Source organism: Erpetoichthys calabaricus, chromosome 15, assembly GCF_900747795.2.
Source record: "Erpetoichthys calabaricus chromosome 15, fErpCal1.3, whole genome shotgun sequence".
In the NCBI taxonomy this organism is placed as follows: domain Eukaryota; kingdom Metazoa; phylum Chordata; class Cladistia; order Polypteriformes; family Polypteridae; genus Erpetoichthys; species Erpetoichthys calabaricus.
The window spans coordinates 13,774,923-13,790,890 of NC_041408.2; the positions used below are offsets into that span (position 1 = coordinate 13,774,923).

At 42.0% G+C, this 15,968-nt stretch overlaps 1 protein-coding gene across 1 annotated transcript in view; it reads right to left on the reverse strand.

Moving 5' to 3' along the window:
• akt3a (v-akt murine thymoma viral oncogene homolog 3a) overlaps positions 1-15,968 on the reverse strand; it is a 448,680-nt gene that overhangs the window by 35,650 nt on the left and 397,062 nt on the right. Inside the window, exons 8-9 of the mRNA XM_028820998.2 lie at positions 13,241-13,309; positions 7,648-7,770 (exon numbers count right to left, since the gene is read on the reverse strand). Of these exons, the coding sequence (XP_028676831.2) occupies positions 7,648-7,770; positions 13,241-13,309 (192 nt within the window). The remainder of the gene's footprint in view (positions 1-7,647; positions 7,771-13,240; positions 13,310-15,968) is intronic.

Below are 15,968 nucleotides of genomic sequence, written 5' to 3' on the forward strand. Positions count from 1 at the left end.
GGTCTTTCTCCATTTGTCAAAAATTCTAATTTAATTTTAAACTTCACATTAATTCCAAATTCAAGCTCTCAACTGATATTTATTGTTTCACTAACAATCCAACTAGCTAGTTACCAATTTCAAAATGCAGTATATTAGCTATAGCAACAATCATTTTTCATTTTATGACACTTATATAGGAAAAGGAGAAGGCCGGGTGTATACATCACATGACACAAGACGTGCGCCTGCGGATGTTACTGCTACCCAAACGGTGTACTTGTGCGCGTTCTTTATGTAAATCTAATAATAATAATACATTTATATAGCGCCTTTCCCATGCTCAAGGCACTTACAGAATATAATAAAGAACGGCAGCGTATACAGTATATAGCACTGTACAAACCAGATAAATAAATAAAGAAGATTAAGACAGTGAATTCTGAAGGAATCTGGAGGATTCCACCAGGTGGCAGTGCGAGACATCATCAGGAATTGCCCAAAACATCCATTAAATTCCCAGGACACCACAATATTTCTGAAAAGGATGGATGTTTAACGATTACATCCATCAATCTAGAGAAGAGCACATTCGAGCAAACATCGGACACGGGGCAGAAACAATCCCTAGACACACACTGGCATCATTTTAACGTCAGCAAATCCCCAAACCTGCATGTGTTTGGAAGGAAAGCGGAGCACACTGAGGAACAACGGCAGGAAAACATGCAAAGTGCAGGCAGGGAACGCCAGGGACAGGACTCCCTACTGCGAGGCAGCAGCGCTACCACGCCACCCCGCAAAGTATTATTAAAATTATTATTATTTTGATGACGTTAATGATTTATCTGTAACATGTTACATACTTGCTTTAACACATTTCCTCATTAAAGTGATGTCTAGTATAAATCTAAGGACTGTAAATGTGCTCTGTGTGGCAATCGCTGCCTGCTGCTGCTGTCAGTGCAGGAGGACGCCCCAAAAGCACATAGCAATTAGCACCTGGGTTAGTTTTAAGATGATATTTACGTCATCCTACTTTAATGATAAAATAAACCGAAATTTCCACTTTAATCATGAAAGACATCATTTCTTTCTCTTCACGGTGTCCCTCATTTTTTTTTCCTCTGTGGCTCAAATATGTTTCTGTACATTCTGATGCTGTTGTGAAAGGGCAAAAAAAAATGACGGCACAGATGGTATGCGAGACCTTTAAAATGTATTGAGTCATTACGCTGGGGAATATGCGACGCTCGTTTTGCCTGTGTAGGAAATAAAGAAAAGCACCATAAATACATTTTTACGTCAGCATTTAAGCCTGATGATTTGCGTCACTGCATCAAACCATTCCTCAAACAGCAGGCACATCGATCCTATAGGATCTCTAAAGCGGCTTGCTGTCACATATCGATAAGTAAACAGAGACTCTGACCTCACGTTCAGCTTAAACAGACTGCGTCCTCCCAATTTTTTGCCGCTACTGCAACTCATTCTCACATTGCATTCATTTCTGCTCAGAGGACGCGTCAAATGAATGCTGGGAACGTGTGCCAGCCATGACGCGTGTGCATACGTGTTCAGTATAAACTGCCAGCCTACTCTTGGTCAGCTTAATAAACATCCTGAGCAGCGAGTGGTGGATTCAGTTCTGAAGAGGTGCATTTCAAATTGCTGCCAAGGTTCTGTGAGCCCGCTATTGGTAGGTCGCTAATTTACAAGTGACCACTTGTAGGCTGTGGTTTCTGTCCTTCTGAGAGCTTCCAGATGTTTAAAAATCTCCACTTATCAGGATGCATTCTGCCTGGCAGGCCTGCCGATGTGATGTTTTCGTAGGCTCTCATCCTGTTCTACTACGAAAATGGACAAGAATGCTGAACGCCATTTTCTACAATACGCTGAGTTATCCGAGGCATGATAGAGGGGAGTAGTAACGTGTTTGCATGTCAAGTAAGAATTTCACATTAATCTGTACACGTGACAGTAGTGACTCTATAAAAGAGCGGACTGTGTAGAAGTGTAGTGTATACAGCTCATGCACTGCAAAGGCGCACTAGGCTGGCCGGTTAATGTTGTAAAAATAAAACGTCCACAGGTTATGAGTGGCAGAACACACACGACAAAAAAAAACAAAGAGTCAGATTGGCGCACCCTTAGCTGGGTTTTTAAAACGTACCCACTCTGTGAGCGACTTTATTTAGGACTCTGCTTTACTTGTGTGCTCTTTGAACTCTGAGCTTGTGTCCCAAAGTATTTAAGGCACAAATGACGTACGCTTACTGGATACCATTGAGGACCTCCCAGAATCCCCAAAAACGAGTCAGACAAATACCAACACGGGGTAGAAAGAGTGAATTCAAATGTCATCTTCATAAAATATGCTGTCACCACCCCTGATAAATCCACCAGCACTCTGTATAATCGTGAAATATGAAACTATGGAGTCTTAAAGATAGGAAGGCCGGTGGTTTAAATTCCTGTTTCTATCAAACAGTCAAAGTTAAGACAACCTGAGGTCTACCATACAGTGCATCTGGAAAGTATTCACAGCGCGTCACTTTTTCCACCTTTTGTTATATCACAGCCTTATTCCAAAATGGATTAAATTCATTTTTTCCTCAGAATTCTGCACACAACACCCCATAATGACAACGTGAAAAAAGTTTACTTGAGGTTTTTATAAATTTACTAAAAATAAAAAAACTGAGAAATCCCATGTCCATAAGTATTCACAGCCTTTGCTCAATACTTTGTCGATGCACCTTTGGCAGCAATTACAGCCTCAAGTCTTGTTGAATACGATGCCACAAGCTTGGCACACCTATCCTTGGCCAGTTTCGCCCATTCCTCTTTGCAGCACCTCTCAACCTCCATCAGGTTGGATGGGAAGCGTCGGTGCACAGCCATTTTAAGATCTCTCCAGAGATGTTCAATCGGATTCAAGTCTGGGCTCTGGCTGGGCCACTCAAGGACATTCACAGAGTTGTCCTGAAGCCACTCCTTTGATATCTTGGCTGTGTGCTTAGGGTCGTTGTCCTGCTGAAAGATGAACCGTCGCCCCAGTCTGAGGTCAAGAGCGCTCTGGAGCAGGTTTTCATCCAGGATGTCTCTGCACATTGCTGCAGTCATCTTTCCCTTTATCCTGACTAGTCTCCCAGTTCCCCACAGCATGATGCTGCCACCACCATGCTTCACTGTAGGGATGGTATTGGCCTGGTGATGAGCGGTGCCTGGTTTCCTCCAAACGTGACGCCTTCATTCACACCAAAGAGTTCAATGTTTGTCTCATCAGACCAGAGAATTTTCTTTCTCATGGTCTGAGAGTCCTTCAGGTGCCTTTTGGCTGCCATGTGCCTTTTACTAAGGAGTAAAAACCTCAAGTAAACTTTTCTCACGTTGTCATTATGGGGTGTTGTGTGTAGAATTCTGAGGAAAAAAATGAATTTAATCCATTTTGGAATAAGGCTGTAACATAACAAAATGTGGAAAAAGTGACGCGCTGTGAATACTTTCCGGATGCACTGTATATACAGTGTGTGTGTGTCTGGGTGTGTGTGTGAGAGAGACACATACACGGCTTTTGGAAATGACTTTGTTCCTTTTCTGATTTTTTCTGTTATTATGAATTTTTGACACTGCAAATTTCACCGTCAAGTTTATTGTCATGTGCTTAAATTCAAACTTGCATGTCTTCTTGGAACACCTGACAAAAAAACACACACAGTATATACAAATACGATATTTGAATTTTTCTGATTGACTGTTTGATGTGTAGGTAGTGACTATTTACTGTCACCAGAGTCAGAGCTGCGTAGGCCACAGTGAATAAGGCATACAGAAGGGGGCCAAGCGTCGTGTCACGTGCCTGTTTTAAGGGGGTGCTACTGATCCACACAAGCTTAGGGCTGTTGGTTAGGAAATTTAAAATCCAAGTACAGAAGGTGACACGGAGTCTTAAATGGAGGAGTTTGTTGTGCAGCTCTGCTAGTGCAACAGCATTAAATGCTGAGGTGTAATCCGTAAACGGGACTCTGGCATAGGAGATGTGGACTGGCCATGATGATGTTCTCATTGAACAAAATTTAACAGAGTAAATCAATAACACCTTTTTTTAACTGTTGCCACATCGATCATTTAAATATCCTTTCCAGAACTTACACATCACCTCTATAAAGTTTGTTATTATTATAATAATAATTTAATAACCAACTCCTAAAAATTGCCTCTCCATACTGCACTTTCCAGTTTTACAATAAAAACAAACACAGAAACTCTATCTCAACTGAAGAAGACTATGTGGAATGAACTAAAGAGTAGAGCTACACAGAAACAGCAAGTAGCCAAAAAAGGTAAAAATATGAATGTGACGTCACTTAAAACAGAAATGGCCAACATCTGCCATCAGAACATTTCCAAAGGAGGATTAGGTGCCATTTTTCTGTAACAAGTCTCATGGATGGAGGTATCTCTCAGACGTAGCAGCAGTTCTGTCGCGCGGTTTCACAGCCTCTCATAAATGGCCGTCTGGTTTCAGATCCTGATAGTGAGAATGCTGGGCGATGTGGCAGACTTTTGTTAAAGCTAATGACAGTGACATGCAGCCAAGTGCCAACCTCAACATTGCAGGTTCAGGACCGCCAATTTACTGTGTCACACAGAGTGCCCTTTTCAGAGGACCCTCAATCATCCCTGCGCCTAAAAAGTAAAACAATTCCTGTGTAAATGTTTACAGGGCAGCGGCGCGGACATCTGTGATGATGAAGGCATTTGAACATCTTCTAACACTTCAGAGTATCAAATCTGTAACGTCTGCTCTCCTTGACCCACCTGAGTTTGCTTACTGTGCCAGGCTCTCCACTACTGCACATCTTGCAGCACTTAAGACACTTGAGCTGCTTATTAGTGGATTTCAGTTCAGCATGTAAAACGATCGCACCATGGCAAACGTCTCAGTATGAACGTGGACTGTGCCACATGTCTCTGGATCTCGGACTTTCTAAGGAGTCTAGACCGTGAAGATTGTCAAATATCAGTTAGGGCCCGTGAGCCCAAGCGCAGGGTACCCTCAAGGCTGGTTCTGACTACTCTCTTCTCCGTACACCAATGACTGACCCATCTGTTAAACTACTGAAGCTTTCGGAGGACAATACCCTGATTGGCCTGATCACAGAGGAGGACGAGGTGCCATACCTGAGGAAGGTGGATGAGCAGGCCAGTTGGTCAGCCCTCAACAATCTTAACTTGGATTTTCCGAAAACAGTGGAACAGTCTGTGGATTTTAGGATACAAACTGTTCACGGCCTACAGCCCAAGTAATCAACGATGTCACTGTCAACAGGCTGGGATCGTTTCAATTTCTTGGCCGAACTCTCACTCACAGTCTGAACGGGACAAAAACAGGGCTGGTCTTATGAAAATAAAGCTTTTTAAAGTGAAATGAAAGTTTAGCCTGTCCAGGTCAGTGCTGGTCCAGTTTTACTGAGCCGTCATCGAAAGCATCCGCACTTTCACAGTAACAGTTTGGTGTGGCAGTGCGTCTGCTCACTCAAAACAAACCGTGTAGACCGGGTTTAAATAACAACGAGACTCGGCGCCTAATTAAGCAACTGGTTGGAGATTGAGGCCCTGACTTAGTTGGTCTTCTGTTGGCTCCCTCGATTCACATTTCATTTCTGTTTGGATGCTATTTAAGGAAAGAAATGAAGCAGTTCAGAGGAACGATGAAGAAATTCAGGGAAACAAATCTTAAAAAACAAGTTGATGAATATGAATGGAAAAGGAGTTAATTAGCAACAAAAACAGGTCACTAGTTAAGAAAAGGGTGAGAATGAAAAGCTCCTCCAGGACTGCCATAGAGTGAGTGAGTGAGTGAGTGAGTGTGTGTGTGTGTGTGTGTGTGTGTGTGTGTGTGTGTGTGTGTGAGTGAGTGAGTGAGTGTGTGTGTGTGTGTGTGTGAGTGAGTCTGTCTGTCTGTCTGTCTGTCTGTCTAAAGCGCAGCGTGTTATTAAGACTGTAGGAATGAAAATGGACACCACTGAGGTCCTGTATGCATTATGGGCCAGGAAACATAAGCAAAGAGTACACTTTACCGGTCAGTTATTACCATCAAGGAAATGTTAGCCAGTCATTAAAGACGAGGGCCACCACACACAGAAACAGCTGCTGTCCTCACTCTGGATAAATCATCTCCGACTCTTCTTGATGTTAAAACTCCTCCATCCACCCACGCATTCAAAAGCTGACCCTACAATGACCTAAATCAGAAGGTGGCATGGCACTACCTAATTTTCAGTTTTATTACTGGGCAGAAAACACACGAGCTATAAAAATGTGGACATTGACACAAATAGATGAACACACACGGGCTTAGTCTGCAATAGAAATGAAATCCTGCAGCGCCTCTTTATATTCTAGTTATCGTCAATAAACTAACAACCCGATTGTCTTTCATTCACTCAGAATATGGAACCAGAGTAGGAAGCACTTCAAGTTAGAGAATATTTGATCTGTGGCACCTCTACAGGACTACATGATAACCACCTTTTTCTACCCTCTCAAACTTGTTAAGTTTTTAATGTTTGGAAAATGAATGGGATTACATCATTTAGAGATTTGTATAAAAATAATGTCTTTACATGCTATGAACAATTACACTTTAAATTTAGTTTCCCGTCAACACAGTTTTTCCACTATCCCCAAATTAGAAACTTTGCCAAACGAAATCTGCCCGGTGTTCCTCACCTCCCACCCATTTCTATTCCAGAAGAGATACTGATCAGTCTTGGGGACTCGGACAGCATTTCTATAACATTTTAAAGTCCCTTTCTTTTAAAGATCCCAGAGTACAGAGAGAAAAGGATCTCATACTCAATAAAATTAAAATAAATAAAAGAAACTCCTCCATCCAATCTAAATTCTGTTTATCTTATAACGACTTCCCTAATATATTACTGTGCAGGAGTGCACTTCTTCATGATTGGATTGTTTTCTATACTTTTGCTTTGTGCTCCTGATTTTCCATGGCTACTGTAGAGAACGTTGTGATGGGCTCATGTATCTCACTGTCTTTGTCATATTGTGTGTCCAGTTGAGAAATTCCTAACAACTGTGTCACCTGCCAATAAAGTTTGAGTTGCCAGGACGCCACCCAGTCCTATGCACCGATAAACCACACGTCACACCAGCGACGCAACAAACTTATAAAGCACCCTGCACGGGCTTGGATTATGGAAAGGCACAACTGGAAACAGAATGTTTATTTCTTAATAAAAAATACCAACAAAGATGTGCAAAATGCTTTCAGGAATAGCTTGGTTTGCAAGGCACTGCGTGTGTCAGACAGAAACTCTCTTAAAGAAGAAGCACATTAAAGATAAAGTTTTCCCCCAGAAAACAAACAAAAAGTGCCAGACATCATTTCAGCTTTAATTGTCCTCAGCCTGTTCTTGGCGATGTACAGCTTTTGTTCATCCAAATCCATAAGCATGGTTGTGTGGCACCACAGCCCTCTTCACCTCAAGAGCTTTGTGATTTCCAAAACCTGCCTCTCTCTTAACGCTACAAGTTCTAATTACATTCACTGCCTCCCATGTGGTGAGGAAACAGAAGAGGAAAAAAACAACGGCAGGACTTCCAGAGAGCTGATTGCCTTTTTTTATTTTTTTTCTTTACCTTGAGATCCCGATACACAATCTTGGCGGAATGCAGGTAGTCAAGAGCAGAGACGATTTCAGCCCCATAAAAGCGTGTGCGATCCTCCGAGAACACCCGCTCTCTCGACAAATGGAAAAACAGCTGCAGGGTAAACAGAGGGACAGAATTGCAATAATTACTGATTTAGTGGGGGAAATTAACACAAACACAAACTGCTTCCCATTGCCATATTGAGATGATAGATAGTCAACCCTCGAAGGATATGCTACAAACCTAGACAGCATCTGGCTTATCTTCCCCAGGTTTCTGAGGGGAAAAAAGCGAGCTGTTAAATCAGCATTTTAATCAATATACCAATCTTGTTAAAGGCGTTCAGCGTGGTACCGTTTAACCTCGAGTTACAGCAGCAGAGTGTTTCATCAGCATTCCACAATTAGACTTCGTATCCCTCCTCCTTTTATCAGATGTGGAGATGAACTGCTAAATACCTGGCCATTCACTCAGCTCCAGCCTTTCATATAAATTACCACTGGTGCTTCCAGACAGGCTCCTATTAATTGTCTTGCCATTGGATTTCACATTTAAATACGACCAAGCAGGGAGCAGTAACAGGCTACCTAATCTACAGCAGCACAGCACTTGGATTTCATGGCCTGAGGAGGCAGAATGAGGCCCTTTTTTATTCAACATTACGAGCAGCTGTGGACGGATTTAGTTTGGCTGGCCGGATCTGAACAGAATCACACTTAGTCACAGCCTCAGCCATCACGAGAACCTTAAAACAGCAGAGTGGGCACAAATAAAGCTCACTCTATCTATCTATCTATTATATAGTGCCTTTCATATCTATCAATCTATATACAGTATCAATCTATTATATAGTGCCTTTCATATCTATCTATCAATCATAATGTCTTTCCTATCTGTCTGTCTATCCATCCATCCATTATAGTGCCTTTTCTATCTATTATATAGTGCCTTTTATATCTATCAATCATAATGTCTTTCCTATCTGTCTGTCTATGCATCCATCCATCATTTATAAAGCCCTTTCTATCTATCAATCATATAGTGCCTTTCATATCAATCTATATCAATATATCTATTATATAGTGCCTTTCATATCTATCAATCTATCTATCAATCATAATGTCTTTCCTATCTGTCTGTCTATCCATCCATCCATCCATCCTAGTGCCTTTTCTATCTATCTGTCTATTATATAGTGCCTTTCATATCTATCAATCATAATGCCTTTCCTATCTGTCTGTCTATCCATCCATCCATCCATCATAGTGCCTTTTCTATCTATCTATCTATCTGTCTGTCTATCCATCCATCATCATGCCTTTTCTATCTATCTGTCTATTATATAGTGCCTTTCATATCTATCAATCATAATGCCTTTCCTATCTGTCTGTCTATCCATCCATCAGTGCCTTTTCTATCTATCTATCTGTATGTCTGTCTATCTATCTATCTATCCATCCATCATAGTGCCTTTTCTATCTATCTGTCTATTATATAGTGCCTTTCATATCTATCAATCATAATGCCTTTCCTATCTGTCTGTCTATCCATCCAGTGCCTTTTCTATCTATCTGTCTGTCTGTCTGTCTATCTATCCATCATAGTGCCTTTTCTATCTATCTGTCTATTATATAGTGCCTTTCATATCTATCAATCATAATGTCTTTCCTATCTGTCTGTCTGTGCACCCATCCATCCATTATAATGCCCTTTCTATCTATCACAAGTTGTCACCTGTTTTCTTATGGTATTTAATGGCTTGTGGCATCTTACTAGATTTTAGTTTATGGCCTACAGACGTCATGCTGTATGGGGGGTTGATAAAACGCTCGTGATCTGGACTAACACACAACACAAGTGTAATGATTCGCTCTAATTTTTATTATTATTTCTTTTTAGTAATTAATACAATTATTTGTGTTCTATCAGTTTCTTTTTTTTAAATGTTAAGCTGGCATCATCACCACAAGAGGTCATTTGCTACAGAATGCGCTTTAAGAAAAATTGTAATTGCCATACTCGACACGACGATATAAAATGCTACACATCAGACACATTTGTTCCGAGTTTGTGGATACTCAAATAAAATAAACCTTTTGTGCATGCCTTACTTTCGCTATGCTGAGTCTCTGGTTCTTGACTTTTGTTTTGATTTTCTTCACTATGAGTTCTTGATTAATGATTTGACTTATACGCCTATTTTTTTGGGTTTTGTTTCTCCGTTTGTCAAGGCTTAGCAATAAGAGACACTCGTTCTTGCTCTTTTGGCACCATATTTTCACCACTTTACAATAAAACAGTAAGGTCTCTGTGTGTGTGTGTGTGTGTGTGTGTGTGTCCAGCCCCTAAAAAGCAATCTGATTGGTCAGTTTGGCTTTAGTGTGACTGGTCAATTTAGCTTTGGTGATGCGATCGAAAGAGGAAGTGCAAATGTCAGACACACACGAGGAGGTAGGAGGCACGCTGAAAGTCGCTTTCAAATATGTGATGTATAACAGCAGACAGGAGGCGATCAAGGTGTCTCACAATGACAGAGTCGGAGAAGCAGGCTTTACGGGAGCCCATTTACGATGGAAAGCTCCAGTCAGGAGAGGTTCAGACACACACAGACGCTGAGGAAAGCTGCTGAAGGTACACGCTGGGCAAGAGATACTAAATATTTTTTTTTTCTTTTACCTGTGGTTAGTAACAATAAAAAGCTTTCAAAGGCTGAGATTTAATTTTAGGCAAATTGAAATTTTCACTATGAAATTATTTTATGTATATGATCATGGGAATCGTTATTACTTAATAGTACAGAATTCCACAAATCAGCCTTTACTTCAAATACATCTTTCATAATAAACACTTCACAAAGCGAGGAATAATACAGTAGAACAAAAATCAGGTGTGATGGGTGGCCTGTGAAGTGCGGAGACTGCAGGCAGAAAAGGGCAACACAGTATAGGAGTAAGGCCTCGCAAGGCACTATAAAACAAAAAGAAATAAGGATTGGCAATAAAAGGGGATGGGAATTGTCCCTTATGCTCTGTACTTTTACGGGATATCACCGAAGTTCTAAAGTGGGGGACGCCCAGGAAGAAGACAAAATGGTGTCAACAATCTTTAGTCACAAAGGGGCCATGGGGCAAGCAACGCTGCAAGTACAAAATATGTGCCAGAGTGAGACTGAGGGTTGCACAAAGTCCCAGGCTAGCTAACCACACAGCACATCGGCCTTTCCAGGGAACACACAGCAGGAGGCCTGCCCCGTAGATGTGGCTGTCTTAAGGTAACAGAAGCTCAGACACATGTGACCTTTGTCAAAATTAGCACCTGCCTAGGAGTGGGCGTTACGGCCCAAAATCCATATGACAGTATAACTGAAAATTCTGATAGTTTCACTAGATACCAGTGTAATGTATTTATTTCTATCGAAACTTACTTCTTAACAAATAATAAATGCATTACTGATTAATATAATGATTAACTAGGAGGCTTCACCCCCTGCTCGCTTCGCTCTCCAACCCCCGGTGTACGCTACACGCCAACCATTTCACATCTCTGCCAATCGATATGTGGATTTCACTTTCACCAAACAACAAAACTTTTAATTCTCGCGGATTCGCCTCCTCATTGGGAAGAAACCCTACTTATCACTGATGGAAACACAAATTAGACGATCTACAAGTCTCCGACTTAAAGTTTAAATCTGAACAATATCTACATACTTCTGTCATATCACCTATGTCCGTATATTTGATCTCTTTTCACTGTTCCGTTATTTCACCAATAATTTCTTTTTGGTTGCGCTAATGCGATCTTTACTCTCATTTTTTTGAGACTTTCAAATTTTAGTACTTTCATTATTTCTAACCTGCTCTGCGTGTGTACCACGCCAACATTTTTGAATTCCTCACAAGTTCGACTTTGTCATCTACTCTTTGTCTTTTATTTCCGGCCCTGGGTGTGGTTAAATCTCTTGGCACAAAGTCTCGTCTCACGGGACGTGAAAGTATCTTTCTGAAAAAAATCACCTCTCGTCGCAGGATTTTTTTTTATATAATAGAGAGATTTCATTAACTAACCTGGATGCGTCTCTTACCTACTGAAAGGCTTCTTTACGCACAGCTACTCAAACAGCTTTGACAGCAGGAGTTCACCTCTCCTGAGCCGGGCACAGTACAGTGTCACTCTGCCACTCTGTCTCTGTCATTGGTTCACCCACTCGCTGCCTCTGCCAAGCAAACACAGCACAAGACGTGGCTTCTTTCTGCCCTGCCCTCCTGCCTGCATGGACTCACCAGGAAGTCAAGGACCTACTGGACCAGCACACTTCAGTTGTGGAAGTACAAGTTCATAAGACTCCTTCAAGTCGACAACAAACCCTTTCAAAGCCAGAACAATGTGTCATCAGAAGAGACGAGCTGAGGTCCGATTTCATTATGGCACAAGGAGGAAGGCATAGCTATCAGGGGAGGCCACTTTTACAATAGCTTTTTAAATAGTTAATATTTTTTAATAAAAAGAAAAATAGATCAGAACAACTTTTCAGGCATAGCACAGCACTTGTTCTTCTATGAATAATGAAACTGCAAATAAGACAGAAACAAAGACCAAGCTACCCTGCATTTCTGTGTGTGTGTGTGTGTCATCTGGAGATGGGAGAACCTGCTGAACCTCGAGGACTTGTCCTCTTTAGAAGAAAGTTTCAGCAGAGGCAGCTAGCAGTACTGCTTGGTAATTGCATTTAGGCCAGTTTTATTTTTAGGTTGGAGGAGAGGACACATTCTAATGAGAACTCGGAGCGCTTTGCTTTTTTAGATTTTTTTCAAGACTTTGGTGACCTTCACTATTTTTCCCAGTAAATTATCCTTTCATAGAAGGAGCTCTCATGAGTCAGAGAGCTGGCTTACCCCCATCTGATGAGTTATTATTCACCTACTACTACAGCTAAGCACAATACAGAAAACAAACACCGCTTTTCTTGGATACACCATGCATGTTACTCATCTGCTGCCCTTTATTTTGCCCACCACTTTAGCTTCAGTGCCCGATTGTTGCGATTCTCTGCAAAACTGATTAGCACTCGGCGTGGTTTTTTTTCCCTTTTCTTTAAAGACTCAGAGATGTGTTTTACTTTACTTTACAGTGAATTTCCCATTGGGATTAATAAAGTATTTATCTGTCTATCTATCTATCTATCTATCTATCTATCTAATCCTGCTAACTATGCTATCTATCTATCTATCTATCTACTTTGATTTGTTGTCAGTTCAATTTGATTCCATTTATTTTTGTAAAGTGCTCTTCACAGAGTGCAGGCCCAGAGCGAAGTGAAATGCCCTTACAAACTTTACTGAATGTATAATGGCTGCACATTAAGACACATAAAGAGTCGTCTAAACAGACGAGAAAACCAAGTGCTTTGAAACAATGGTCCACTAATTCATTGTTGGGACTGACTGTGCTCTGTTGGCAACACAGGATCGGAGCATTTATGGAGAAAATAAACCTCTGGGGGTCCACGATCAGTTCACAGAGACAAAGACAAAGTCAGACGCAGTTCAGAGAGTAGCTGATCTGACTGCAGTCCACTTACCTCGCCACCATTTACATACTCCATTACAAAGCACAGGCGATCTTTTGTCTGGAAGGAATACTTCAATGACTGCAAAGAAAAAAAAAATCATATTTATTACTATTATTTAAAAGTTTTAAAAAGACAAATTAAAAAATTAAAAAAAAGAGATAGAACATTAAAATAGCTTTATAAATAAAACAACCAAAGAGCAACTAAAACAAACTGATACAGTCCAAATGTGGAAACCATGGTGGATGGTTTAGTAGTCAAGGCTGGCAGCACACTTGTCAATAATTCACAAATAAGTAGACAATCTAAACAAACAGTGTGACTTCTCAGATTGACTGTCCGCTCTGGTATGGACATAGCAGGTAAGTGTGAGCGGGGTGTACAGATTTTTAAATGACGTGCTCTTTAACTCTTTCAGGGCTGATGTCGACTTTTGTTAAAAGGAGGAGTTGACGATGGTAATCAACTGTAAACTGCGACAAAACCAACCGTTACGTTGGACTCTCGTTGCTAGAAGGAGAGTTAGATTCATTGGTTTGACTGAGATTCCCTGCGCTCACGTGAGTAGCAAGGCGCACAAAACGGCAAAAATGGCACTGACATCTGACGAGAGATCAAAGCGAACGCAAAAAGCTAAATGCTCCGTGGACGATGTCTTGCCTATTATCTCTGAACTGGACTATGACTTGTTGGATTCAGATTTTGATACAAGTGATCAAAAACGAATGTGAGGTTCCAGCTTCAGCTGATCGGTCCCCAGCTAGTCGTGGTACTGACAATGTTCGCCAGGGAGGACTGACACTTAACAATGACAAGAGGTAGAATCCAGATTGTCATGTACTGCGACTGTGACCGCCGCCGCTGCTGTCCCAGCCATGTGAAGACCTGCTGCTCATTCTTGGCAAACTGGCAGCCACAGCATGCAGCAACAGACGTTTTATGTTGATTTCTGTGTGAAAGCATCATGTTTTGGAAAAAATATTCAGCCCTCAAGGAGTTAACTGAGCAGACACTCTCATTACTTGAAGGGGTTTGTGACGGCACACGGCTCCACTTACATCTCCTGAAACCTCATGGAGGTGCAGCAAGCAATCGGATACAAATGAAAGTGCAGTGAGATGTTCACAGGTCAGCTCGGTTTTTATTCCCAGCTGGAACTTGTGCAGATGTTCATGAACAGAAGTGTACAGAAATGAGTGAGTCCGCGGTAAGGCCAGCCAGGTCCATTTAGTTTCAAGCATTTACAGGTAATGGCCGGCACACGTTTCCTCTGCTCTTTTTAACTTTTTTTTTTTAATCTAAAACTAGTAACACTCAGACCTCTGGTCCTCAAAGAAAGGACGTCCGTGTGCCTCTCTGCATCCCAGGTCACTAGCAGCAATGTCCTTCCAACTGCTATCCAATGTCACTGTTTCCTGACAGACATGCCGCATGCTCGACAGACTTACTAAAGCCCAATAACTAGACCCCCAGATGCTTTAAGTCACGGATGACTTTCATGAAAACATTCAGCCTGCGCGATGATGTGCTCCACTGTCCCCCAAACTCGCGGTGAATCACTTCCAGTCAGCCAAATCCACGTGAGCACAGTCAGCGCTGCATGCCAGCAGAAGGACCACTTTCATGGCCGAGGTAGCAACCAATTCAGGGGTCATGTTACACACAAAATGGGATAAGCTGTTGACTGACTAAGATTAAGGTTCATGTTTTTAAGAGACAGACGGACAACTCTTAGCATTTTATATTTGTGATATATATATATATATATATATATATATATATATACTGTATATACACAACAAAACTAGAAATACAAATGGCTGTATTAGCACAGAGTTGAATCAAGTACAGGCAGTCCCCGGGTTACGTATGAGATAGGGACTGTAAGTTTGTACTTAAGTTGAATTTGTATGTAAGTCAGAACAGGTCCATGACTTTAATAAATGTTATTGTTGACCGACTGTAACAAAGGGCTCTGCCAATGAATGATGGAGTCTCACTTCTCTCTGACCTTTTTATTATTTCTACTTTATTTTCCATGGTGATGGTTTCTCTCTTCTTTACTGTATCATCAGCACTCGCATCAGATTTGTGTTTCAGAGACATTTTTGACGGGTGAAGACAAAAAGTTAAGACAGCACTGGACACGCGATCACAGCAGGCAGGCACGTCTGGTGTACTGACCAGAAACAACTTCCTGCTATGTGCGTAACGGTACAAGCAGGTTTGATATTGAGAATGAATGTGGGCAGTGAGGGGGGGTTCATCACCAGCCCACCACACAGTCACCTCCACTACAGTATGCTCTCTGCAGTGTCCGTCCACCGAGAACGAACACAGTGCGGCCAAAGGTGTGTAGTGAATCACCCAACCCCAATTCAACAGGCAGCCATCCGAGGCACACTACAATGCTACCCCCGCCACCCCATTCAGCCACAACCAAGTCACCGCTTGAAACATTACCAGCCGTGTGTGCTGGGCGGGCAGTGAAACGTCCCCCTCCGCTCCATCCAGTCTGCGACCAGTCAGGAGCAGTAGCTGCGGCGGCATAGTGGGCGGGTAGCAAACCATCGTCCTGCGCACGAGCGATAGCTGTGTCCCCAGTGACTATGGACCACGGGTCAACGCTTGCTGCTGGGAGCCACCCAAGGAACACTACACTGCGCGAGCAGCAAAATTGCCCCCCTCCAGCCACCACTTGCAGCATCCCCAGGCCGAAGATGACGGAGCGGCAGTT